Source organism: Cydia pomonella, chromosome 6, assembly GCF_033807575.1.
Source record: "Cydia pomonella isolate Wapato2018A chromosome 6, ilCydPomo1, whole genome shotgun sequence".
Taxonomy (NCBI): Eukaryota; Metazoa; Arthropoda; class Insecta; order Lepidoptera; family Tortricidae; genus Cydia; species Cydia pomonella.
Window position 1 is genome coordinate 11,602,390 of NC_084708.1, and position 27,776 is coordinate 11,630,165.

The 27,776-nt window shown below is 38.9% G+C and overlaps 2 protein-coding genes across 9 annotated transcripts in view; one reads left to right on the top strand and one right to left on the bottom strand.

The window, feature by feature from the left end:
- The window catches only part of LOC133518960 (alpha-catulin), a 131,631-nt gene extending 124,278 nt beyond the window's left edge, over positions 1-7,353 (top strand). The window contains exon 17 of one of the 2 annotated variants that reach the window (XM_061852774.1): positions 383-7,353. In XM_061852774.1, the coding sequence (XP_061708758.1) occupies positions 383-517 (135 nt within the window). In that variant the 3' untranslated portion in view covers positions 518-7,353. The remainder of the gene's footprint in view (positions 1-382) is intronic. The other variant, XM_061852779.1, reaches the window with a different exon arrangement.
- A 509-nt stretch (positions 7,354-7,862) lies between these two features.
- The window catches only part of LOC133518962 (septin-7), a 56,283-nt gene continuing 36,369 nt past the window's right edge, over positions 7,863-27,776 (bottom strand). For 5 of the 7 annotated variants that reach the window (XM_061852786.1, XM_061852787.1, XM_061852781.1 and 2 more), the window contains exons 2-13: positions 25,053-25,370; positions 24,097-24,256; positions 23,119-23,329; positions 22,261-22,516; positions 20,804-20,996; positions 20,116-20,284; positions 17,511-17,552; positions 16,484-16,562; positions 14,489-14,626; positions 12,820-12,902; positions 10,952-10,992; positions 7,863-9,584 (exon numbers count right to left, since the gene is read on the bottom strand). In XM_061852786.1, coding sequence (XP_061708770.1) covers positions 9,544-9,584; positions 10,952-10,992; positions 12,820-12,902; positions 14,489-14,626; positions 16,484-16,562; positions 17,511-17,552; positions 20,116-20,284; positions 20,804-20,996; positions 22,261-22,516; positions 23,119-23,329; positions 24,097-24,256; positions 25,053-25,370 — 1,731 coding nt within the window. In that variant the 3' untranslated portion in view covers positions 7,863-9,543. Of the gene's footprint in view, positions 10,993-12,819; positions 12,903-14,488; positions 14,627-16,483; positions 16,563-17,510; positions 17,553-20,115; positions 20,285-20,803; positions 20,997-22,260; positions 22,517-23,118; positions 23,330-24,096; positions 24,257-25,052; positions 25,371-27,776 lie in introns of all 7 variants that reach the window. The other 2 variants (XM_061852782.1, XM_061852783.1) reach the window with 2 other exon arrangements.

Here is a 27,776-nt window from a genome sequence, read left to right on the forward strand (position 1 = left end):
TGCATGATGTTTGGTATCATCTCGGTGCGTCCTCGCCACGGAGGCGATGTACACACCGAACTCTCACTTGGACTCACTACACAAGTGACAAAAGTACACCGCATGCCGAAAATAAGCAACTAACTCGGGACCATAATGGTCACTTCATCCAGCCTTAATAACGCTTCTTTTGACTCTACATATATACACATAATGATAAATGCGGAATAAAATTCGTAGATGTGGATATAATATGACCAAAATGGCCTCTAACCCGGTTTTCAGCATGCGACGTGCTGTGAATTTGAACACAATCCGGTATATACGGGTATGACTAGTGAGTCCAAGTGTGAGTTTGCACGCCCATCCCGACTCGTGTTAACGTTGTGCGTGTAACGTGCAGTACAAGCTGGACTTCACGGGGCTGTCGGCGGGCGAGGCGACGCGCGGGCGCGGCGCGGCGCGCGACGAGGACCCGACGGGCGGCGGCGGCGGCGACGCCAAGCCGGGCGGCAGCGCGGGCGACACGGCCATGTGACAGTACGGCATGGGCCGGCGCGGCAAGGGCGACGCGCGCCGGACCAGGGTCAGCTTCCTCTTGTTTTAAAGACTGCGTCTCTAAAACGAACGTCGCCTGCGGTCGGCTGGATCGCTCTCTTGCGGTTACATCGCTCTCGTAAAAGATGAACCGGTGATGGACGGATAGATTTCCATGTCGGTGATAATTAACTAGCGAATGTTGCCGCTTATATCTCCCTCGAAATTTTACATTCGTAATGTTCGTATTCGTAGTAGTTTTTCGCTAGATACTATTTCTAATACTAATTCTATTATAGTATTTTCTTATATCTCTGAAATTTAAAGAATAGATAAAATTCTGTATTTTATGAAACGCTCTAACCGGATCTTTGAAGATCCAGACGAGTGGAGGTAGAGAGAATCAAGTTGAGTATTAGTCGTACAACGAAATATAAACGAAGCGATGCGTCCGCAATATTGTTTGTATCCTGGAAGATCACATGGATCAGCGTCTACTATCGATGGAGCCTTGTAGCGTTGTATGCATGTGATTTTACACTCCGACTCTGAAGGCTGTCAACCGTTTAACAGTAGGCACACGATACGAACTGGTATCGCGACTGTTCGATGGTTGGCAGCTACACTTAATATAAGATGGACAGTACGATAAATTTAAAGTATTTACAGAAGTAAGTTTTGGCTAATCACTTGCGACACACAAGCGCGCCCTCTCGCGGAGTTGAGGTCTATTTTCTTCTAGATAAACTCGGTAGTTAGTACATACATAGCAACAAGTAAGTAGCGAGCGCGCGGTCGCGACGCATTTGGCTGTGCAAAAATAATAATCTACTAAGTATTGTGTTCTACAGCAATTTCTAACTGTATTCGTAGACTAGGGATCAGGCATTAAAGATATCGACATTACATGCAGTTGTTACAATCGTTACGAATTTTATCTTTATTACTATTTTGTGATCGGTAAGAAAAGAGTGAAATCGTACAATAAATACTTGTTAACTACACACTCATAAATAATGTTACACTATCTAGTTAAATAAAATACGTATGTATACAATAACACAGAATAATAAGTACAAAGTATTTCCTATTTATTTATGTTTCCCTTTCTTAAGCTTATCTAAGTATGTACCTACCTTTACCTTTCTTATACCTTTTATCTACTTGTATTTTAATATATGGTCATTTTCCTATATATACTTTTATTACCTCACACCCTGGATTGTTTGTCTTTATGCTATTTGTCTTTCCTACTTGCACCCTTCTGCACCTTCCGTGGTCCTGTTGCACATTTTGTTTATGCACGTTTGGCTTCCTTCGTTACTTTGGCAGCAGATCAGACGCTATTTCTAACATCACGTCAATGAATATTTACATCTTCAGAACAACACAGCGTCACTCGCATTCGATGTTAACGCATTATTAGAAGTTTCTCTTTCAACGAGTTCGTGTACATACGTAGGTATATTAGTTCGGTTGATGTCTTCGATTCTGCGTCGTCCGGATGGCGACTTTTGCATGATTGTGAAACGGATCAAATAGATGTGTGTTGCATGTGTGTACGTGATAATTGTATTGAATGTCGTACTTCATCTTTCCGACGGGGGATGTTAAGTAATAAGATAAGGGAACTTGACTCTGGTTGCTAAGAAGCAGCACCTACGTCGCCGAAACGCATGGTGTTATATAGACCAGGTCTGCGCAGGTGGCAGCACACGCTGCACGCTAAGGCACAGAATACATGTTTGCGCCCTTTACGCGTTGATAAACCAATTTGCTTGGTTATAGAACAGCTCGCGTGATTGATCTGCACCATCGTAATGAACATTACGATCTCGATTCTCGCCGCTCCGTGTGTTCTGCGCCTAAGCTAACACCATATCGCCGGCATGACGCCACAGACCATATCCGCATTGTCGCTAATTAATAATCAATCGTTACGGCAATAATCAACATATCAATTTAATTAGATTTATCGATTGTTAACGAAAAACGACGGGGTCGTTATTTAGTATTTAGGTATTTCTGGGGGCTAGATTACAATAGTTGGTACCAAAGCGTCAGCGACGATTCATTTGATAAGTAATTTAAAGTATTTCCTGCAGTAGGTGCTGGCTATGCTTACAATAAATGTGTATATATTTTTGAAGAGCCCTTGTTAATAGTGCACGATCGGCCTATGTTTCGAAGCGTTTAGTTTAGGATAGGCATCAATGTGACTGTCTCGCCATATCACGTTTCGAGTGTCGCCAACTGTCAATTATTATGGTGGGAGTAGTATACATGCTTTCTGACAACTCTCGCCTCACCGTGCTTTCACCTGTTCACGGTCTATATAACACTTCGCATGTTTCATACACCTACTTTTAGCATTTACTTTTAAATTCTACGTGAATGATGTCGTCTTTCTATAATTTGTAATTATATAGTAGGTACCTATTATATTATTGTTATACTGTAACTGTAACGACTACTCTTAAATCTTATTGCCTTCAAAAATAATTTTACCGTTATGTACTTACTAGACTCCTGTTAAGATACTTAAAGCTCTGAAATTAGGATAGTGATATGCTAACAATATTCGAGTTAATGTAAAGAGCTTGACAAAGCTTTATAATGAAGAGTTGTGAATCGAACTTGTGGCCACGTATCTAGATTCAAAGATTAGTATAAGGCGAGGCCGTACTGCCTGATGTGAGGATCGGATGATTGCGTTGGTCCTCTAGTTCTAGGTAGTTTCTAACTTTTGTGCATATTGCATGAATGTGTTATGAACTGACTTCGACTGTAGATATATCTACACAAGTATACCAAATCGGCCCAAACGCTCATGGATCACGTACAGTTGAAGTTTATTTAAAATGGCTGTTTTTCAGCATGTCTACGCGCATGTAACTCCTCTGAAGTTGCAGGCGTACATAGGCTACGGAGACTGCTTACCATCAGGCGGGCCGTATGCTTATTTGCGACCGACGTAGTATAAAAAAAGTCTATGCTCTCCTTTGTGATATTAAAATGGAAAAAATACATGTATAAGGTTTTTTTTTCTCATACGCTAAAGCCCTAGTGACGTCACAGCTATGACACGCTTAGCGGACATGTTTATTTCGCAATTCATACGACATATATTTAGACATGCATCCTAATATTCCTAATACTGTCTTAAGTAAACTAATGAAGTATAAGTACATACTAGATGGGCAAACGCAATTTCTTCTTGATCGCATCTGGCCAGTGCCCCACGCGTGCCGCTTTGACTGTTCAGTAATTACGTACCTATATATAAGCGTTCACCGCGAGCCGTGGACTACGATATAGGTAATTTAGTACACTTAGATATTCAGCTAGCGACGTTATAATAGGTATCATACGTGCTTTTACTTCAGAACGATAGCCGTTATCGATCAACACTACGTTTAACATGCGCGAAATAACCATAGCCAATTAAGTAATAAGGAGAAGTCATATACATTATATATACATTCAATATGGTGTTCCTCGAATTATTGTTACAGATTATGGACTTTTAGCTTATGTCGCATCGTAATTTATCTATTATGTCGAGTGAGCTCTCTACAGGTATATTATGTGTATATGTAGGGTGAACTGTTCATTAGTTAACCACCCTTTGGCTGTTAGTTAATATTTGCATTCAAGACATTTTAATTTTCCTTAGTTTTTATATAATTGTGCATTTACAAAATAATTAAATTTAGCTAATAGTGTCCATTAACCAGGGGTACATTCTAGAGTTAACCAAGTTGTATACATTTCATCACTAATTTTTTAATTTTTTTGAAAATTAAAATCTCCACAATCTTTATAATTAATGAAAACTCTAAACTAACAAAAATTTTAAATAATATTTATCTGAATTATTATCCTTCAAAATCAATATTTTGTACCATTAGTCCATTACCTATCAACCGTAAACATTAGAAGTTACTAACATGTCTCAAATCGAATTACTATGTAATTATCATGGTAATAACATCTGTTTATTTGAAGTAATGCAGCTTATTATTTATGTATTTATTAATTTAAAATAAAATGTATAATATACTTTGGTTTTGGTTAAATGATCGACACCGCCCTCCCAACGCGGTTTCGTTCACCTGGCTTTTATGCCCTGGTTGCACCGAGCGGCAAAGTCGGGTGCACTAGAGGCTAACTGATGGACAGCGGACCCTACATTAAAATAAAAGGTACTTGACTGAGGCTCACTAAAGTGACGCCATCTACAACTTTGATGACGATCCACAACTTTGTGAACTCCATAAGACATGTTTATTATCATTTACTTGGCTCTGGTAATAAAAAACATAGGTACCTAATGAACAGTGACCAAAATCACCACGGCAATCTTATGAAACATTGGTAGAATGTGTAGAATAATTAGGTATATTTATTTGATTATAAAAAAAAATTATGCTGTTTAAAAGCGCATATCATTTGAAACTTATTTTTTGAAGGTGAATAGTAAATCAATAAATAAAATAAAATAAAAAATATATCCGTATTTTGTTCATTTTTCTTTCATTACAAAATTAAAAAAAGGAACATCGGAAGGACAAACTAATACAACAGCTTCTACTTAATTTTTAAATGAGTAACATAATTGTTAGAAATTATCCACACCTACTGATCACTTATATACATTATTTTTTTTAACAAGCAGAAACGTCTGCGAACGATGCTATTAAGCTTAGAATAAATTTAAAAGTGAAACAAATACTACCTTGGATGAGACTTGAACTTATCCAAGAGGCCCAGTTCAAGTCTCAAACGAGGCAGTAATTATTCCACTTTTAAATTTACTTATATAAAAACAACAAAATAACTAATCATAATCAAGTGCCCGTGTTACCATATTATAATTTGCAATTATGAATTAATTGCATTTTTCATCAGAACAATATGAAATCCTCTTAACGAAAGTAGAATTATACAATAGGGTATCAACATAATAGATCATAAAAAGCTACACTACACACACGTGCCTCGGTAGACACCTACGTAATGTAGGCCCTACTCGCGTTAACGGTGACGGTAAGGTACCGAGCGGCCTCTAGGAGTACCAGTTTTTAGATTTAAAGAGATGTGAGTGCTAAAATCAAAGAAAAATCATGTTATAAAAGCGGTTTCAGTAGATGGCGACACTCAACGATAATATACTTATAGGTATCTCAAAACCTTGTGTGCGTAAGTCTATACCTAATGTTCATAGTATGTACTAAAAGACGTAGTACAGTCAGCATCAAAAGTAGCGGATCAAACAAGGTTTCAAAAGTATCTACCATTCTGAAACAGCTTAACAAAATGAGGTGGTTCTATATGTAGAACAATTAAGACGGTAAAAGATATAGTTTTGAATGTAAATTTTAGAGATTTATCTATATTTGGAAAAATTATACGGAATATCAGATACTTTTGGCGCGTTGTTTCATCCGCTACTATTGATGCTGACTGTACAGTTACAATCTCATGATAAAATAATTAATCTACTGCTATTTTTTTAACAGTTTGTGAAATTTTTCGCAAACTGTAATTTATAATTGGGTATATTATTATTCAAAAAATACCAAAATGGTTTAGTCAAATATGGATACCTACTACTGTTAACGAGTTGAGTTGAATTGTTACTCATATATAGGATTGTACAGAAAGAACTTTCGTGTTAGCACTTGGTGCTACACCTTAGAACGCCATCTACTGATATTTTCACGATACTTTTATTGATTTTAGCACTATCTATGTTAATTTCTCTATTTATCTGCTAGTTGTCACTTATCACCTCACTCAGAAGCATTAAACTCGATACAATAAATTGACTTCCATCACATAATATTAAAATCAATCACTTATTTCACAAAGGACCTAAATTTCTTAATACCATTTGTAAAATAACTGATTGAATCGATTAGTGGTTATATTATAGATAATAGACAAATAGAATAAAAAGGTACATGAGATAATTTGTGATACTTGAGATTTAGTGCAACGTCCTGTATAATTTTCAATATGTAGTTTTTAAAATAAATGGACAACAAGAACACCAAACTTATTTAATTGTACTGCGTAGTTATATTTAGAGACGAGATAGTTTGGGACGATGGTTCAAGTAAAGTGATGGATTCCCTTTCAAATGTCAGCTGTCTTAATCAATACCTAGCTAAGTACTTTAGCTTATTTAATCATTTAATGATAGCGAATGCTTAATGCAATGAACTTCCTAAATATTTCACTTCTTACAAACAAAATTAATGAAATTTCCGTGTTATTTCTCCCATTTTGAAATCCTAGGTGGAGTCCCAAAGTCGGAACATAAATGAACCAAAGGGTAGGACATAATTAAATAAATGTTTAGCCTAATAAAACAAAATGCTATAATTAATAAGGTGCAAAGTACCTATCTAATGATAGATATATTTCGGCATTCTCTTACATGTAATGTATAAATGATGACCCTGAAGGAGTAAAACCCCGATAAGTAACGTTGTAAATTAAACATTTTAGTTATGATGTGTCGTCAGATATTTTGAAATCGATTTGATGTAACTTTATTAAGTGTATAATAAATATTGAACCTATTGTCATGAAACTGTTGTGATTGTTATATATTTGAAGTTGCATTTTCATTAAAGTAATTAGAAGTATATTTTCCATAGTGCTGCCAAAATATTAATGATATACTAGATGTAGTCATGTTGTTTACATAACGGAATATTTTGAGGTTCGTGAATTTATGGAATGTATTTTGATGTGATCGAGGAATGTATAACACTGTGTACGTGATCTAATAAATCACTAATTAAAAACAAGTTCATATGAATACAATCAATTTTATTTTATTACCTCCCATCGAGAGTCGACCGAGAAGTTAATAATAGTTTTGGTAATGGCACCTAATCATTAAACAAAGTTTCGCAACGTATGCTAAGTTTCTATGGCGGATGACGCCTTCTACGACGAATTTAATGAGAAGCGCCCAAGAAACTATTTATTGCCATGATGCGCGTCGCGCAGTTACATAGCAATAAGCGAAAGGTAAGTATCAATATAAAATACATGAGAATTTGTAAAGTGGCAATCTACTGCAATGAGAAACATACGGCACGGAAATGCCCAAAAAGTTATTGGCTACTACCTACATAGTACTTAAATTGGCTTGTTACTTTCTGATTTGTTAGGAGTGGCCAATTACTATGTAGTGGCCAATAACTATAGCAGTTACCCTAAGCCCACTGGAGCAAAATTATTCAATTTTATTACTTAGGTGTTCTTGAGGCATGAAGAAAGAAGTTGCCTAGGCTAGGATATAGGATAGTTTGAATAAAACATTTACGCCTATATATTACGTATTTATTTATATTTTATTCAAAGGTACAATATATTACACCGGCTGAACTTCGTCCCCGCATACATCACATATCCTCGCTATGACTAAGCCAATGATCAGTATGGTAAAGTGGGCCGCGACCCTACACAAAATACAAAACTAAGCATAATCTTACCACTAAACTCCTTACTTAATGTGGAAGTCAATACTGCGTTATAGGAATTAAATATAATTAAACCATGGCATTACTGATCAACGATTATGCATAACAGAAACCTTTTTCAGCGTTTAAACCGCCTCACTTTCGTAGACACATTCATTGAAAAATGCTGTAGGTTTATTAGGATATTTCCGGTTATTTGAAAGAGATCCTGTTTGAGACAACCGGAAACACTATCAAAATCTACTGCCTCTTCTAAAATAATGTGTTCATAAAGATAATTCGGAACAAACGCTCAAAAATGGACCCATTTCATAATAATACTTGCAGTCACCAGTTCTATTGAATAACTTGATAATATATACTTTATGTCCCATGTGTAATCGTGACTACAAAACAAAAATATTTACATAAATAAATGCGAGTATGCAATACATTAAAGAATATAATCACAATAAATAGAAACTCTACAAGTATATTGAATTAGTTCAACAAAGTAGAACGAGGTGTCGTAATGTCTTATCTAAATATTTTATTAACTTATATACTCGTATTTTAACGATATGAGTGGTGATTAAAAATACAACGTGTATTTTGTCCGCGGTAATCAAATATAATAATATTAATGGTGAACAAACCTCACTCCATTCCATTACAAATATTTGAAACGCTAACACCTAGCTAGAGCTATTGAGTCTATGTCACAACTGAGCTATGAGCATGATCCGTATCACTAAGCCGAGAACGCTCGAGCGCGCTTTCTCACTCCAATAAGCCAAAATCGTATTAAGTAATTATTTATTGAAAACGAAGTAAAAATTATTTTTTACCTAATTTATCATTAAGATTTAGAATGGTGTCCTAATTTATATTGTTCGTACGTCTACAGTACGTATCATCTCTACTTACAAATATAACAGAAAATAAAACTCCTCACAACTAGCATTTGTAAATTTTATTATGCTATATTTATCAGTAAAGATTTTAGTGCCTAGAGTTTAATGTCACACAGTTTTTGAGCTGAAAAGTCAAGTCGATGTTTATATTTGTAGTTGATAATTATGATACAGCTCTCGTAAAATACTTGTTAAAATACAATATGGTATAGACCAAGGTCTTACGCAGACCATTACAAGCTATTTGGCATCTTCGTGGACGTTAATGTCGAATCATAAAGTGTCGAAGTATTGTTTGTGCTTACTTTCGTCGATGATACAGTAATTTAAAAAATGGATCCAAAATATTAAACCACCTTGTAAAATCCATACTACAAAATTCTTTTGAAACACAAGTCGTACAAAATTAGGCCTCACTTATCATATAAATGCTTTGTCATGGAAAAAAACTTATATAAAATACATACAAAACGTAATCTCATATAGAAACCTGTACCGGCTTGTAAAGTGGTACATAATGGTTACACCCAGCGGATAGTCTTAATAAATCGTTGTTCAATTATGCTACAATCATAGAGCTACTTCTTACACGTAAATACATGTGGTGCCGCGTGTTTGGGTTGACACCAATATTAAATAGCTATTCCGGATGTGACACTCTTAAAAGACCAATCTGAAATGTAAATATGCCAATATAATATGCGTATTAATAATTTTGATAAATAGAAATATTAAATAGAAAACTAAACATGAAATTAAGTCTACTTACCGATATTTACAACGAATACATCAGGCGTTAAATAATCGACTTGTAAAGATTTAATTACAAAGATACGTTATTGTAAATTATGAAAAGTTAAGAAACGATGCGAAGACATCTTACTCGTTCAACAAGACACAAAGCAATATACACTATGAATCCATAAACAATCACAATATAAACGTGCAATTTGCTGAAGTCTAGCATAGTTATTAGCAACACCCGTCACAACGCTGAAAATGGCACAATATCCCAGAATTAATACAAATGACAATTTATACATACAGGTTATTCGAAACTTACGTTTCTTGTTCAATTTCGACTGCCTTAAAAACTAATAGTTTCTGTAAATAGGTTCTGTCTTGGAGCAGTGTAGGTACAAACGATACGTAGAATGATCGAAATTTTAGAAGAAACACAAGTATGTATTGAGATCTAAGGCTAGACTGTTTGGTGTGTTAAGTGACGACCGCAATGTGAAAACGAGAATGCCGCCATGCTAACAATATCCGCAATATAACCTATAAATTGTGTACCTTGTTTTATAAAACAGGGCACACAAGAAAGTTGCTTATTACATGTATTATACATTTTGCAGATATCTTTACAACCCAGCATTCACACGCTAGCCCGTAGCCCGTATTTATAGCTAGCACAAGCAAGAGGAATAGTACCAAGCACCAAGTGGTACGATATATAATAGGAATGGATTTAACAGCTGATCTAAACAGCACTAAATTGCACTAGTCTGCCTACGTAGTTTGTTCAGACTTGGCAGTGACAATTTGTGGGAAGAACATTGACGTAGCACTTGGCGTAAAAACGAAGGCCCGCCAGTCTTAGATTGGGGCTTGTGTAGACACATGACCTTGCCATCTGAACGGCACCATTAAGCTAACTTAGTGGCCCTCATAAAAAATCTTGGCTGGTTATGATCTAGATAGTAATATTAATATTAAATATGCAACGCCATCCATTTTAGCTGTCAAAACCACCCCTAAGATATATTACTCCACTTCGTGGGTCTGTCTTATTACTCTTTTGTTTCTTTAAGGTGATTAGCCCACGAACTTGTTCAGGGAAAAAACTGCCGATTTTTCCAGGCACTGAAGTAATATGTGCACGACTTTATACGCTATAGTGTAGTGAATACTGGGTTTTAGCGCGGCAGAATATAAGGAACGAGACCTGTTGTCGCACTGCACTCGTCGGGTTAGTGTCGCACGCGTTAGTGACGACATACGGTGGGTGAGACACGACAGCGCAGACTTAAAACAAACCTTTCTTTTTCTTGTCCTTCTTGTCTTTACCGTCAACGGTCCTGGAATAGATACAATGGAATGTTAGTAAAAATAGACCGAATAGATGTGAGTATTAATAAAAGCTATTGCGACCGAAGTTTCGGTTTCGGCAGGTTTCGGGATACATCATGATTCGGCCAAAAAACTGCCGTACTTTACCGCCGCGTCGAACCTGTATTTTCGGTGTAGTGTCGAACCGAAGTTTCGGTTTCGGCACAGAAATTAAATATCGGCCGAAACTATCCGATTTAAGACAAAAACTTCATATAGTTTCGAATACAGACTTAGTTGGTTATTCCCACTAGTTACCACCAAGTTGTTACCAGTGGTAACTACTGGGAAAAAAATCCCACTAGTTACCACCAACTTGGTTTGGTGAAAGGTGGGATTTTTTTTCCCAGTAGTTACCACCGAAATTTTGTTAGAGTTCAATACTAATAAAAACAGTAGAAATAGTAAAGTACAAATAAAGAGTGCTTTAATAAATAGTTATAAGTTGATTAGTGTTTCAGTTAACTGCTTTAAAAGTGATCAACAATTTTAAAACCGGTGCTAGTGCATACAATTAAAAGTTAAAGAGAAATTAACGTTTGGTTGAAATTTATCTTATTAAGAGGCTGTCAATACCTAAAGCGCGCACACTGTCTATTTGTATCGGAGTAAATGAGATAGCACTGTCGCATGTTACTGGACCTGGGCAAGGGAATAATAAGAAAAATATTTAAATAAAAAAAAAGTGGATTATTAGTGTAATATTTTACTCAACAGCGGTTTAGATATAAATGTTTTGAAATTGTGATTTTAATTGCAGACCCATAAGTCAAAACAATAAAGACATAAAACCGTTTAATTGTGATTTTAAGACCAATCTTTGTAATTATTTTCTATCGAGCCGATTTCGTTCAATCATGTATCGAGTACAACCACGGTCTTTGAAATATAATTAATATGAACATATATTTTTCTTACTTGATTAACCAAATAGTCTTTCTTAAAAAACTGTTTATGTAACATCAATTTCAAGGACATTGGGTGTTGACAGCCTCTTAATTGTAAATTGAATTAATTGTGACGTTATCTATGAAACCTGAATCTTTTGTCGAGGGCGCTTACGCCGCACTACGTAGCGGCGTTGTATTTATATAGGAGCATCGCTGATAATGGCGCCATCGACAATAAAGTCCGTTTCAATAAATAACGTCACAATTTTACGAACGAAGAAACACGTCAGTCAAAGATCGACTATTTTTGATCACTTTTAAGGCAGTTTGCTAAAATAGTAATAGACTTACAATTACCCTATAACTAATTAACTTATAATTAATTCGACTTAATACATTATTGATTAAAGCACTCGATATTTAGACTGTTTTATTAATATTGAACGCTAACCAAATTTTGGTGGTAACTACTGGGAAAAAAATCCCACCTTTTACCAGTGATAATACTGGGAAAAAAAATCCTAGTACCAAGTCAAGTTGGTGGTAACTAGTGGGATTTTTTTCCCAGTAGTTACCAGTGGTAAAAGGTGGGAAAAAAAATCCCAGTAGTTACCACTGGTAACAACTTGGTGGTAACTAGTGGGAATAACCGACTTAATTTGAGATTAGATGTGATTAAAATGTTCCTAGATATATTTCTTCCTTATTCAGATATTTGGCGTGCTTATAATATATGTACACTATAACTTCTGGGACTGGGAAAGCATAATCGATAATTTCGTGTCACATATAAAAACAACCGCGTCATGTACAATTGTGTGGAACTGGTAGAAACCACTACTGAGGACCGAGTACTGACGCTTCGCGTTTGGAATGTAGTCCACTGTAAGGTGTGTGTATGCTTACTCTTTGCTGTTGGCCTCGAGGGAGCGCCGGCGCAGGTCGTCGAGCGAGAGGCCGGTGTCACGCTCCCACGCGGCGCGCTCCGCCTGGAAGAAATCAAAACCTTATTTTCAACTGCAACTTATTGCCTAGTATAAAACCATGGCTGTTATAAAAATCAGTTCACGTGTGACATACCCATATTTTTATACGTGAACTGATAACCATTTAAAACATATGTATCGTATTTTTTTTATTTTAATTTATTTATTTTATTGTATTTTTTTTGGAGATCTAACAGCTGTGACATTACCATAAAAAATATAGTAGATACAGGAAGCCAATTTTAGGAACTCACAGGTATTAGGCTGTGTCCACAAAGCATCATGAATGGATGACCGCTTCAATCGAGGCCTCAGTCTTTGCGGTCGACGCCATTTTTTTTTTTTTTTTTTGGCGCCAGCTCGTCATCCGCCTCCTGCAGCCCGCACAGTGTGTCTCACCTGCAGCGCGCGCTGGCGCTCCTCAAGCGCGCGGCGCGTGGCCTCGTGGTGGCGCCAGCTCGGCCTCCGCCTCCTGCAGCCCGCACAGTGTGTCTCACCTGCAGCGCGCGCTGGCGCTCCTCAAGCGCGCGGCGCGTGGCCTCGTGGTGGCGCCAGCTCGGCCTCCGCCTCCTGCAGCCCGCACAGTGTGTCTCACCTGCAGCGCGCGCTGGCGCTCCTCAAGCGCGCGGCGCGTGGCCTCGTGGTGGCGCCAGCTCGGCCTCCGCCTCCTGCAGCCCGCACAGTGTGTCTCACCTGCAGCGCGCGCTGGCGCTCCTCAAGCGCGCGGCGCGTGGCCTCGTGGTGGCGCCAGCTCGGCCTCCGCCTCCTGCAGCCCGCACAGTGTGTCTCACCTGCAGCGCGCGCTGGCGCTCCTCAAGCGCGCGGCGCGTGGCCTCGTGGTGGCGCCAGCTCGGCCTCCGCCTCCTGCAGCCCGCACAGTGTGTCTCACCTGCAGCGCGCGCTGGGGCTCCTCCAGCGCGCGGCGCGTGGCCTCGTGGCGGCGCCAGCTCGGCCTCCGCCTCCTGCAGCCCGCACAGTGTGTCTCACCTGCAGCGCGCGCTGGGGCTCCTCCAGCGCGCGGCGCGTGGCCTCGTGGCGGCGCCAGCTCGGCCTCCGCCTCCTGCAGCCCGCACAGTGTGTCTCACCTGCAGCGCGCGCTGGGGCTCCTCCAGCGCGCGGCGCGTGGCCTCGTGGCGGCGCCAGCTCGGCCTCCGCCTCCTGCAGCCCGCACAGTGTGTCTCACCTGCAGCGCGTGGCCTCGTGGCGGCGCCAGCTCGGCCTCCGCCTCCTGCAGCCCGCACAGTGTGTCTCACCTGCAGCGCGCGCGGGGGCTCCTCCAGCGCGCGGCGCGTGGCCTCGTGGCGGCGCCAGCTCGGCCTCCGCCTCCTGCAGCCCGCACAGTGTGTCTCACCTGCAGCGCGTGGCCTCGTGGCGGCGCCAGCTCGGCCTCCGCCTCCTGCAGCCCGCACAGTGTGTCTCACCTGCAGCGCGTGGCCTCGTGGCGGCGCCAGCTCGGCCTCCGCCTCCTGCAGCCCGCACAGTGTGTCTCACCTGCAGCGCGCGCTGGGGCTCCTCCAGCGCGCGGCGCGTGGCCTCGTGGCGGCGCCAGCTCGGCCTCCGCCTCCTGCAGCCCGCACAGTGTGTCTCACCTGCAGCGCGCGCTGGCGGTCCTCCAGCTCGCGCGCCTGAGCCTCGAGCGCGCGGCGCGTGGCCTCGTGGCGGCGAGCCAGTTCGGCCTCGGACTCCTTCAGCTTGGCGCGTTTCTCGCGCACCTTCATCTCGAACACCTGTGCACACGAACGCCATTATCAAAGGGCTCAGGATTCATTTTGGTGTAATTGATAACAACTCGACATTATTTATTGTGCTAGTAGGTCACTAAACAACAGCTAACAGTGTCGGAAAATAAAACATGTACATACACACAGTTTAAGTGTTTACAATAATTGCATAGGTACGACGCTACAGATCATGGTAGCACAACGTAACCACAGGCACAAGGCAGGAGCGTTCGGCTAGCCAACACCTAACCGAGCGCCGCCCGCGGCCCGCGCCGGGAGCAGCTGTGGCCCCGCGAGCCCGCCCGGCGCCGCCGGCCACTGCACTAACTTATTTATCGCTTGTTAATACTTCCTTCACGGTGGCAAACGTTATGCCGCCTTGCAAAAACCTTTTCACCTCAGCAACTCGAACAAGTCTACTTTCACTCCAAGTGAGACAAAGTAGCTTTTTAATTTAGTGAAGGCCATGAATACAGGAATACAAACTTTACTTGATGTTAAAAAATTTTAACCTTTTATATGTTCTCCCTACTGAGGTGAAAAGTTGTATGTGTCACAAGAGAGCAAATTTATTTTACATCTCGTGTTTTTGAATCTTTCGCTTACTCGGGACTCAAAATTAACACTCGCAAGAAACACTTAACTTTCCTCTCTTGTTGCAATAGATAATTCGCAACTCGTGTCGATTTAAAACACTCCCTTCGGTCGTGTTTTAATTTATCACCACTCGTTGCGAATTTTCTATTTTCAACACTTATATCGTAAATAATTATTCTTGACTTTGCGTCCTATTTTCTAATTAGTAATATTTATATTAGTCATGCCGTTTGGACACTTATTAATGGACGCTTGACACAAACAACATTGCCACTGCAACCTAACGGGTGCTCGAATGTAAACAATCATATCTTAGACCTAGTGTTAAACTATTTGTTTGGCTCTGTTACGCATTTTAATACACCACTAACCCTTGAGAACTCGAAGACCACTAAGGCTTGAGATCTCGGCATTATTTTGGATTCTAAGCTTAATTTCAATTCACAAATAGACCAAATCACCACGAATGCTTAGGAGAAATTGGGTGACTTAGGTTATCTCTCATATCCAAACATCCAAACAGCTTAAAAGTTTTATATGCCTCTTACGTTCGTAGTATTTTAGAGTTCGGTTGCGTCGTCTGAACCCCTTCCTCAATATACTGTTCACAAAAAAAGAATAGAAAAAAAATCAAAGTAAGTTATTAAAATCTCTCAACTTCCGCCACTGTCTGAATATGTCCGTGAATAGTTCACACCGTCGTGGTCTTGGTTCACTAGTAAAACGACGCGTATTTATAAATCAAATGTTTCTATATAAACTCTTAAATGGCCTCGCTGATTCTTCCACTCTTCTTGAAAAAATGTTTTAAATTGCATCGCCGTATTCCCTCTCGCCACCCTCGAACATTATAACATATCCTCCCATAACAGGCCCAGTAAAAATGAAAAAACCAAAATTTGCAGTTTACAGTTAATTTTATTTTGTTTGAAAATTTAATGAAACATGATTTAAATTTCATCGACCTGAATAATCCTTAGGCCTTACGAGTTATATCAGTTTTTGTGATTCTGATTTCACCAGAAATACATTCTGTAGCCGAGCCTGTCATGATTATATTGTTAACTTTATAAATGTAGATATCATCTAATTGTCTTTCGGTAAATGTAGTACTGGTAGCCTAATTTTCCCACAGCAGTGTTACTGTCATTGTTGTATACACCATGTACGTTGATCTTATCGCTACTGATATGCTCTGCGACATAAAGCCTAGCTTTGCTAGCTTGTCTGCTCTGTTATTGATTAAAAAATATTATCTTTACTGACCTGTTCCATTTCACTCTCCATTTTCTTCATTTTAAGATCGTGTTCCCTTTTTTCTTCTTCCATTTGTGCCAAAGGGTTCCTGAATAAAAGAAAAATTACATTACTAAACATAAAAACAAGTAATGTTCTTGTAACATTTCATCTTTGTAAAAAATACTGTAATCAGAAACAACATCAACTGCCGCACACATTGAACATGACATAAATCATTTTAAATACCACATGCAAAAACATGAAGAAATTTTAAGCAACACTAAAGAGTTAAAGCAATAATATAAATAATGACTACTCATGCAAAGTTTCTACCAAATGATTGGTGATAAAACGATTCAGTGTGTCATAATGGACCTCAACTTCATCCGAACCATTATGAATGACGATTTGTGTTCCATAATGGAACTGCCATAAAACAGCTAAATAAATACTTGAAGGCCCTTTTCCAAGAGTTGTACAAGCAGAACTGCCTTTGATGAACATTTCGACAACGACAATGTTGATTTTGCTTCGACAAAGATGATTTAGGAATAGAATAAATTAACCGTTTACCGCATATGCAACCATATATGGCAAGTATAATATTCAACTCTATTGATAGCTACCAAAGTTCAAGTTTGAACAATTATTTTTTATGACATGTGTTAATGGGTTAAAAATATAGACGTACAGATTAGGCAAGGAAATTCAAAATCGAAAAGTGACTTATCAGCTTTAACACGCTCTTCGCTTTCTTTTGTCCGTTTGCATCTAAACAAGAGGCTAAAATAGCAGACTTCGACATATACTAATAATCATCGTAGATTAGTGCGTGTGTCCGCTGTCATCCCTGTTTATTTTTACGCTTTGAACTTCCCGACAACAGCTGGCAATCACTAAACTTCGGTAAAGACGGAATAGGGAGAAAAAACTATGTTACCATGCTTGGATTTTATGGTATAGCATTCTAATACATCGACGCTGTCAAAACATTAATCTCAAGGCAGATAATGAGTGATGGTTAAAACACACGTCAGTGTGCGACGGAACTTACCACACGGTCATGAAACTGTTCATCAGTCCTTGTGGGCACAAACTGAACACCAACACAACCATAGTTAGACACGTGGCTGTGCTCGCACACACGCATACAGTGGCATTACTAACGTGAGATGAGACACAAAAGCCTTACTCCGTGAGCTGAATATTCTGAAGGACATACTGAACGACTTTTTCATGGCGCCAACTTCGAAGTGCAGAAAAAAGTGTTGTTTATATACTTTATGGTGTAATCAGATGAAATATATTATGAATAATTTGTTTATGCGAATTTGGAATTGATCTCATAGTCGTTCAGTATGAACTACGTAATTCAACTCGCATTCTGTGGCAAGGCATTAAAAAATTCCCTGAATGTTTACAAATGCCACAAAAAAAAAAACAATGTAGATTTTATCTGCTAGTTTTGTTAAGTACAACAAGCGTTCAAATACATTTATATTGAATAAGCCATTGGTCGGTTTGTGTGCATATATAAACGTAGTCAATATGCCATTTTGATACAAAAAGAACAACAAATAAAGTTTCATGATACAGTCAGTTTAGAATTGAATTCTTGTGTAGGGTATTATTCTCGGTCTTAGCACATCATCCGTATATGCTTTTGAAAACTAATTCAATGTATTTTATTGCATGGCAACAAGATATACAACAGAAATAGTTGTCATATGCTTATACGGTTGTTATTCTAAGTGCGGCAGTATCAAACGTGTTGGTACAGAACCACAGATAACGGAATTTATGAACTTGCAATGTCGAAAATTCAACTTTGCTTGTAGAAGATTAATTTTCTGTAGCAAATTCACTGTGCGGTGACACATAAGTGGTGACAAATAAAGAAACCATTACTTCACACAACAAACATTAAATGTTATTAATGCCACTGATGATGCGGAATTGTTATTATTATGAATTATGATTAATTACACTCATGGATATTTACAAATATTACATATTCAGCCTCAAAAATAGGTACTGAAATGTCTAATGTAATTAATTAATTAAGCTATCAAAAGCAACATTGATACTAACTCTTAGAACAAAAAAATAAATCTAAATGTGATATTTACGGCAAACAACTGAAGACACAATAAAATATTTGTTAAAAATCCATGATTAGACGATGAAAATGATGTATCATTTCTGCATGCCCAAGCACAAAACATTCAAGTAATTAAAGAATGTCATATGCAACTATCGGTAGACTAATGTATGGTATATAAATTAAAATGTTTAGCACACAACTGCGAGGACAGTGACAGAGCAAACAGTCGAAGGTGACCAGACATGCAGCAATGAACAACGCAAGTTACACGAAATTTGGGTTAAGACATTGTTAAGAAGAACTTCACATAAATGTGTAGTTCTTAGCTCAAAGGCACCGCTTCGTCAGTCGTTTATAAGACGCAACTGATGGCATAAATATACCAATCGTCCAAATTGACAATCGACAAAGTGGAACCTTGTCTCTGAGAACATCACATATTATTGAATAAGTGAAAGAAGTCTGGTCACCTTTAAAGCGGTGACTGCAGTATCAGTCCAAATAATTAGTTAATGTAGAATATTATACGTAAAGTACGCATAAAGCAACCCGGTTTATGTAGGTTGTTAGGTCTAAACCATGCCTATGTTACGGATATACGGACATCGGAAAAAAAACTTCTAATGATTACCATTCATTATTATGTTAGAAGTTTCAAAAGATTTAAATACTATGAGTTAGTTGGATAAATTGTTTATAAAGAAAGCATCGTTATTAGACAGCTAGTATTTTTGAATCCTGCGTAAGTTAATTATTTTAGCCCAAAAAATACTAATACTTAAGTACTTCGACTAATTACCGCTGCGATGAGGCCCAGTGGGGTGAGAGAAATAACGTTTATTTTCTTTGTGAAAGTGGTTCCGTCCAGGGTTTAAATTATTGTCATTTGGTTGTAGCAAGTTCCTGATTTCTTATTTACTCGCTTTACTTATACACAATCTTAGAAGTATTCTTTCTTAGACGTCGATTCTCACTAAATTATTATGAAATGTAAGTCGATTATGGAGACAGGATTTTATGATATGAATAGGTACTCAAATAAAAAATCGTTATATTTCTACACATTTCTCTTACCGCACCCGACCTTAAGAGCTATGGGTATGGGTTGGATACCTTTATAACATTCTTGGGTTGTTAAATAGATTCTGTGAAATAGGGGAATGTTCAATGGAATTCATTGTCGGGTTAGCGATGGGTCCGTATATATATTAATAACATACAGAAACCGAGGAGTCAGAAAAGTATCCTTAATATAATCAAAGATCTATTGATTGCGTAAGATGTGTAAAGTCTCAGACAATTTCGTGCTTGGAATTTGACAGCTAAACCAGATGGCGCTGTACGGCTCCGAAAATTATAAGGTAACTTTGACTGTCAAAAATTGACGTTTGACAATTCAGTGACCACAAAACATTATGATACAGTACAGCGCCGTTCGGCTGTCAAACTAAGGGGAATACATTTTTTCTGACTTTTTCTTTCCAAAACAATCAATAACTCTTTGATTGAATGCAGTGAAAATGAAATGAAAAGAGTAAAATATATAATGACGTACTTATTCGAGTTGATCCTGTGCGGCTTGCCGTCGTGGCTGAGGCCGGCCAGCTTGCGGCAGCGGTAGTTCTCGTAGTGCACGGAGCTCGTCACGTCCTTCAGGTCCTGCAGGTGCGTCCGGATCACCATGTTGCGCAGCGCCAGGAAGTCGCAGTGCTCCAGGTTCTCCACTGTAAACACGGGCGTGACAGTTGAGGGCCAGTCGCACCAACCACAAATTTCATTTATATGATATTTTTCATAAACTTTAGCGAACCTTTCAACAGTTACAGACGTTTTGGTACAACCAACTACTTACTACTTTCTCTAAAAAAACACAATTATAAAAGTGACGGGTGCATTAAAACTGATTTCATTGGCATTGAGGCTGGCAGGGTCGACGATTTCAAAACCTGCGCGTATTCAACTAGTTTCTCTTCGTTTCCTTGCGACTAATTAAAAGAACGACTGATGCATTAAACATGCAAAACATATAATTGATGGTACCTACGCAATTTGAAATGCCAGCAATAAATGTGTCTTTGTAAAAATAAGAAAGACGTGTTTTTTCTCGTGTGTTTACTTATGATAAAATCACAGTTACGTCCTAGGTAGGTTGTTAGCAGTAACGTAGACGCATCGTCACTACCAAGTCAGTGGCAAACCACCCCGGTCTGAGCATATGAAGTAATGATGGGAGTGGTGATTACCCTCGGCCACGCCCCAGGGGTACTTGCGGCCGCGCACGCGCTTGCCGTCCTGCTCGATGACGGTGTTGGCGCCCACCACGGCGAACGGCACGCGCGCGCGCAGCCGCGTCGCCTCCGCGCCCTCCCCCTCCTCGCCCGTGCTCTCGGGGAACGAGTAGATCTTGATCTTGTGCTGACCTATCTCTTTCATTATCTGGAATTGACGAGAAATTTCGTTAACAATTCCAGCTGGCTTGTCATAGATTTACAGAGGGGATGGTCTCACTCCGGTAAACTACGATATACCGGCGAGTCGACGCGATGATTCGAAGGCTGGTTAATGGAATGTCAGGACTCGCTTAACTTTGTTGACAACTAATACATCATAAATAAAGTGGTACATTAAAAATTCAAACTTTACGATAAAATCCACGTGTACGGCGGTAGGTGAAATACGTTTTAGGAGACTTCCCCCTAGGTACCGGATGTTAACGGAAGTGGCATTGGTTAACGAAATATTATAAAACTACTAAACAAGTAACCCGGTTTATTGCGGAGGATGATCAACTCTTCCTTGGAATAAAATAAAAGAAAACTCACATAAGTCATCTTGATTATATGGACGATGACAATTAATGGCAACTGTTAGGAAACATTAAAAATAATAATGTAAGTTATATTTTAAAATCTGTGACATTACTACACAGCAGTTTCTTCTTCTTTGACCATTGCATAAATGTTACGTGTTTTTATTGTGCTCCAATAAATCGATATTTTCTCCTATATTTGTAAATTAAATTATACAGTCCACTTCTACCTAACCATGGCTTCTCCATTAACAATAATGTAACATAGTCATTATACATCGTACCAGCTGTCACGGGACTAACCCTTTTTAATTCTATCATGGAATAAAGTACAAATTAATTTGACTTTTGGTGAATGCAGGCCGTGATTGTTAAGATAGAAACTGAATTAAACGAACATGTTGAACGGAGTTATATTTAGCAGTCTCAGACGACACTAGCAAAACGATGTTATTTCCGTTTTGCTGTTAAGTTATAAATAATTTGTATGCTTACTGGTGCAGATAGTCTATTCTACATACATAATGAATAAGACGACTGGAATGGTGCAGAATTTGTCCCTAAGACTGTGGAGTCGTACATCGAAGAGTTACAGAAGCTGCAAAAGTCTGCAAAAATTAGGTGGAAATGCCTTAGTAACCCTTAAGATAAACATGTATCAAATTAGACTTGCACTTGCTCTGGCCTAATAGGTAACAATAATGGCATGTGTCATGTTTTATAACTAGACAGGAGGTGCAAACATCTGAAAACTCTACCTATATGAATTTTCCAACCAGATACTTCAGATGATAGTGACTAAACACGATAAAATACGAACAGAAAAGTATCAAAAGCGCGTATACCACTGGATTGGCCACAGTAATAACCAAAAACATCTATAAAACTTACCTGTTCTTTAAAGTCTTTGCATTCCTCAGGCGTCATAGTGTCAGCTTTCGCGATGACCGGTATGATGTTGACCTTATCCCCCAGCCTCTGCATGAACTCCACATCCAGAGGTTTTAGTCCATGGCCACTAGGCGCGATGAAGTACAGACAGCAGTGGACGCGCGTGTCGGCTGGCGCCGCCTTTCGTGTGACTCGGGACTCCGCGTTTAAGAATTCTTCGTATTTCGATTCTACGAAGTCGATAATCGGTTGCCAGCTGGAAATAATCGAGAACGTGTTCGGTCAGTTGGTTAATTTATAGATTACAAAATCACACGTCCGTAGAAAAACAAGTATTTTATTTATTTATTAATGTGTGCAACAACCGCAAAAAGGCGAATGAATACGCATGAGTACATTTTGTATCCATTCGTCATGTAACTTTCTGTTGTTGGGTGTATAGTCATGGGTAGAGATAATCAATGTTGATTCCTATATTTTGACTGCATGAAAACTAACTAACACGTTAAATATTTCTATACCTCGTTTCTTCATGCATAAGTAATAAACATAAATTTGATTACTTATATAACATACATTTTCACGTACTAGAAACTTGTGCTAACAAGTACGACCGTGTCTTGCAAGTGTCAAAGATGCCAGATAAATGATAGAAGTTGGTATCTAAACTATTTTGTGACTGTCGGACATTTCTAACTAAAGTTTACTTAACAAGAGACTAATGTAAGATACTTTTAGTATTGGGTACAATGTTCAAGACAAAGCGAAGTGGAAGGGAAAAATTAGGGTTATTTTAGTGGCTTATTCACCAACCCACAGAAATGTACAACCTGGAAAAAAGTGAGTGTGTGTAAGTACCAATTGCTGTTGTCGACGGCGTCTCCGAAGCCTGGCGTGTCTACGATAGTGAGCGTGAGGTTGACTCCATTCTCCTTGAGGATGACGACGCTAGTCTCTACGCCCACGGTCTTCTTGACGCGCAGCGACGGCCCCGGATGCTTGTCCTTGTCGTACACATCGGTTAAGAACAACGAGTTGATCAGTGTCGACTTCCCGAGCCCCGTCTCACCTGGAATGAGATTAAATTGTGTTACGAGGGAACAAACCTTAGCTGCATAACGAATAACTGTTGGTATTTTTTTTTTCAATGGAGTAAGATAAAGAATAAGTCGTGTAATAGCATACAGTGCTCGTGTAGAGAAGCGATTTTTATACCACGACGGTGGCAAACAAGCATACGGCCCGCCTGATGATAAGCAGTCACCGTAGCCTATGGACGCCTGCAAATCCAGATGTGTTACATGCGCGTTGCCGACCCTTTAAAAATGTATACACTTCTTTTTTGAAGAACCTCATACTGTAGACCCTCGGGAAAGCCTCGATTACATCGCGAGTCGTACCAATCGCTAAAAAAAACTAAATACAGTAAAGAATCTATCGTGAAAGTTCCGACTTAGGGCATGTAGTAGAATTCTGGGCTTATGACGCCCTCAACCTAAGAAAATGAAAGGCACTTGCACATATTTATTAGAAGACGTCCGTGTCCAGCAAATAACACCAATAGCGGTTGCTTGCCCGTCATGTTTCTTAAACTTTAATATAAGGGACCATTGAACACCTACTACTGATTTGATAAATTAACGCTTAAAGGTGCCTTAGAACTGCATTTATTAACGAGTTACGGAAAATGGACAGCCACCCTGATAGCTATCAATCGATTTTTTAATGGACTGGAAATACCGACCTACTTTTCCATTCTACATTTACCGTCTATGCATATTTTGAATTCAATTTGTAGCGGAATATACGGTATAATTAATTAAAAAAAAAACTTACCTACAACCATCAATGTGAACTCAAACCCTTTTTTAACTGCTTTTCTGTACACCTGATTTGGTAGATTTGCAAATCCAACATATCCATCTAGTTCTTTGGTTTTTGGTTTTTCTAATTTAGGTAAGTCTGGTTTTGGCGCAACCGGAGGGTGGTCAGTTTTCTGTAACGAAAAGGAAATAACGAATAGATATCAGAAATGCAATGATATTACCAAATAACAACATTAATTAATGTCATTAAACAATTAATGTATGATGCATTATAATACTACGTATTTATTAATAAGGTACCTAAGTATAGATTGTAAATGATTATATAGTCACGGTAATTCTCAATCATCAATGAATATACATAGAAAACAAGAGCTCGTTAATTTTGGACTCTATTTCATTGCTATGAACGTTCTAAAGTAACAAACGTTTGCTTTTTTTAACTGTATAAGCTCATTACAATTGACAATAATGAGATCATTAGAAAAGCTTCGAACGATAAATAACTAGTTCGGGATTCAATTATTGCCAGGCAATACGGTATATAAGTTAATACAACAACAATGGAAGACAGTGTTCGACAAAGTAGATTAATGTTTATTTATCTTTCATTACCTTTAAAAATTTACTACGTTTCTAAATAATGCTGGTCTCATTCTGGGAGGACCAAGCGGATAAAAGGATCACAGTCCGCACCACCAATAGATTTTTGCGAATCCAGTGGTGACTATGACGGCGAGAAAAGGGTCCACCAAACTTGACTGGCAACATCTGCCGCATCGGCCTTTGAATTCCTTTTTCAGCGAAATCGGTTTGGCGTGCCATGGTGGGCACAGGAGTTGTAAAACTTGACTGTGTTTGCGAAGACGAACGACGAAGAAGCCAAATTAACCCCCCGCACCAGCTGTGCAGAGTTTAGGTAAGGATGACGGGCCGATGGGCTATAGTGGTGGTGACTAAGCTTACCTTGATTATGTTCTCTGTACTCCTGAGTGGCGCAGGGCCGGTCGGCGGCGCCGTGGTGGGTACAGGAGGCGGTGCAGATGGAGGCACATTTGACTTCGCAGAGTCTATAGACACGCTGTTGCTCAGTTTGGCGGACGGCGGGGCGCCGTTTGCCTCGTGGTGGTTCTCGTGGTTATCGGGCAGCGTGGCCGAACGCTTGGCGAGTGAGTCTTTGAGCGCGGAAGGCGCGAGCGGCGGCGCCGGCGGCGCCGAGCTCGGCGGGCCCGTCGCGCCGCTCACTGTGTCCGACTTGAAAAACAGCTCGCGTTTACTTTGTAACTGTAACAAAAAAATATTACATAAGTTATACGATCTTTCGAAAGAAATATATTATCCTAAAATACTGATCATGTTGAATAAAGCTTTCAATAAAAAGGGTTATTGAGATTAACGACAACAACTATAACAAGACCGTATTCATGCTGAAAGATGTATCGTTTTAAGCGAAGTCGAGATTGTTAACCACTAGAGCATTCATTAAAAGTTATACACATAGTACATTGATTTGCGAAGAAACGCATAAAATCGTTGGTCACGTATCTTAGGAAATGTCTTTTAGGCTAACGGCATTATTTTACGTAACGTACAATTAACGAGCTATTATTATTACAAGAGAAATCAAACAATGCATTACATTAATAAAGGTGTTTTTATTCGGTTTGATGACAGTTTTAAGAAATGAATTTGGGTCAATGTACTTAACGGTATATCGCACATCGAAGTAAGCTACCGAAACGACATCGAAAAAAATATCGGAGACCATTCCATTACAATGACGGCCTCATTTTTCATTGTATAGGTTAAGATTAAAATCTGCGAAGCTTGGTAGCCGCAGGCTGGCAGGTTAAAGAAAAGAGCATCGAGTCAAGTCCTACGCGGGTAATAAAATGTACGAGTATATAGTAATTTGAATTTCGCACAGTGAACATGAGTATATTGAGGAACAGGATGAACGGAGTAACGAGGCTCCCGCGGCGAAAAGTCGTAAATTCACTCTCGAATAAGACCGGTAATACGTGCCTACTTATAGGAATTATTTTTTGAGTAAAAGCATCATTGGTAGACCGTATCTCGTTGTGAAAAGGTTTACGAATGGTCAGTTAATTGATGGTACAGCTATATAACTCAGTCTAGCCGGCTCCGAGCCGGCTCGGATGACTCATTGGCATCAAGGTAACGATGGTAACGATTCTCAGTTTCGTATTCAATATAAAACATTGCATAAAAAATAAGTGGAAGAGGCTGTTTACTAACCTTACTCATCCACGACGGATTTATGTGGGTAATAATATATTAGCATAATTACAAAAGTATAGTCCACGTAAATATACCGGGATGCCTAATACATCGTGTGTTTGGAGCGAGAGTTCTTATAACCAAGTAGAGCGTGATACACATTCCTTCCTATTGCTTTTGATTTAATGGTTACGGTTGAATTCGTTTAATACAAATTAAACACATCACCGATATTACCACTACAATCGGCCTGATAGCAAGCTGTTTTCGTAGCCTATGGCCGCTTACAAGGCTAAAGGTATCTCATGCGCGTTGCGGACCCAAAATCATTTTCACTAATTAATTCAACATATTAGTACCATCTAGAAAACCTCAGCTAAACCTCGAGGTTCCATAATTTCTGGAGCAATTTTAAAGCATTAATCAGACTTATCTACATTTTCTACATTCCTTGAGATGCATTTAATCACATCACGTTTCTATGTGGCATAATAATGCTAGTAACGTTAGCTAACAGTTGCGTGAACTATACGAAGTCGAATTGATTATAATTATATACACATATATATAGACTATAGTTTTTTTTAATAAATAAACAACATGAATTATATGTAATAACTAATAGCGAGTAAACCGAATCAAGCACGCAACATGCTTATAGAAACGTAAACCACTAGAGTGGGACCACAAGTGCCAATAACTAGGTGCGAATAACGAAAGCGGTGAGTCAGGCGGAACACATCGACAGGCCGGGCTGGTTCCGTGACTTGCAGAGCAACACCAATATAACTAAATTCCTAAATTCCATAATAGTTACACGTGATCGGAGGTCATATTTATACCGACTCGCCTGAGGCAAAAGCTCGGTTATTCTCAAACAATTGTTACTGCCACTTAAACATCCTAGTGAACTATGGGGTCTATGGGTTATATAACATCTTACACTGGTACTCGTATATTGGATATCCGAACTTAATCTCTCGGTAACAAATCGATATAACAGTTGAAGTCCTCGATGCATAACTCAATGCACAATTTTTCATTTACGATCATTGTTTACTAACGTTGGTCAAGTTGTAACAATGGCTTAAATACTGTTGGTATTCTATACTAGTAGATTACCCTATCCTTTTTAACATAATTTATGTAATTCAATTGTTAAGAACACATTATCGTTACTTATCCTTTTTGGTGGCCAGAAATACTGAGTTAGAGTCAGACCAAGACAAGTCTGCAACGATTTTGATAACTCACGCAGTGCAAGTGTTATTTATACATCATAATTTCATTAAAGTTTGACGTTTAAAATAACACTTGTACTGCGTATGCTATCAAAATCTTTGCAGACTTGTCTTAGTCTGACTCTACCTACTTTGAATATAAAATATATTTTAAATTATATGAGACGATATAGTGTATTATAGAAAATCTTGAACGGATAAACTTGTT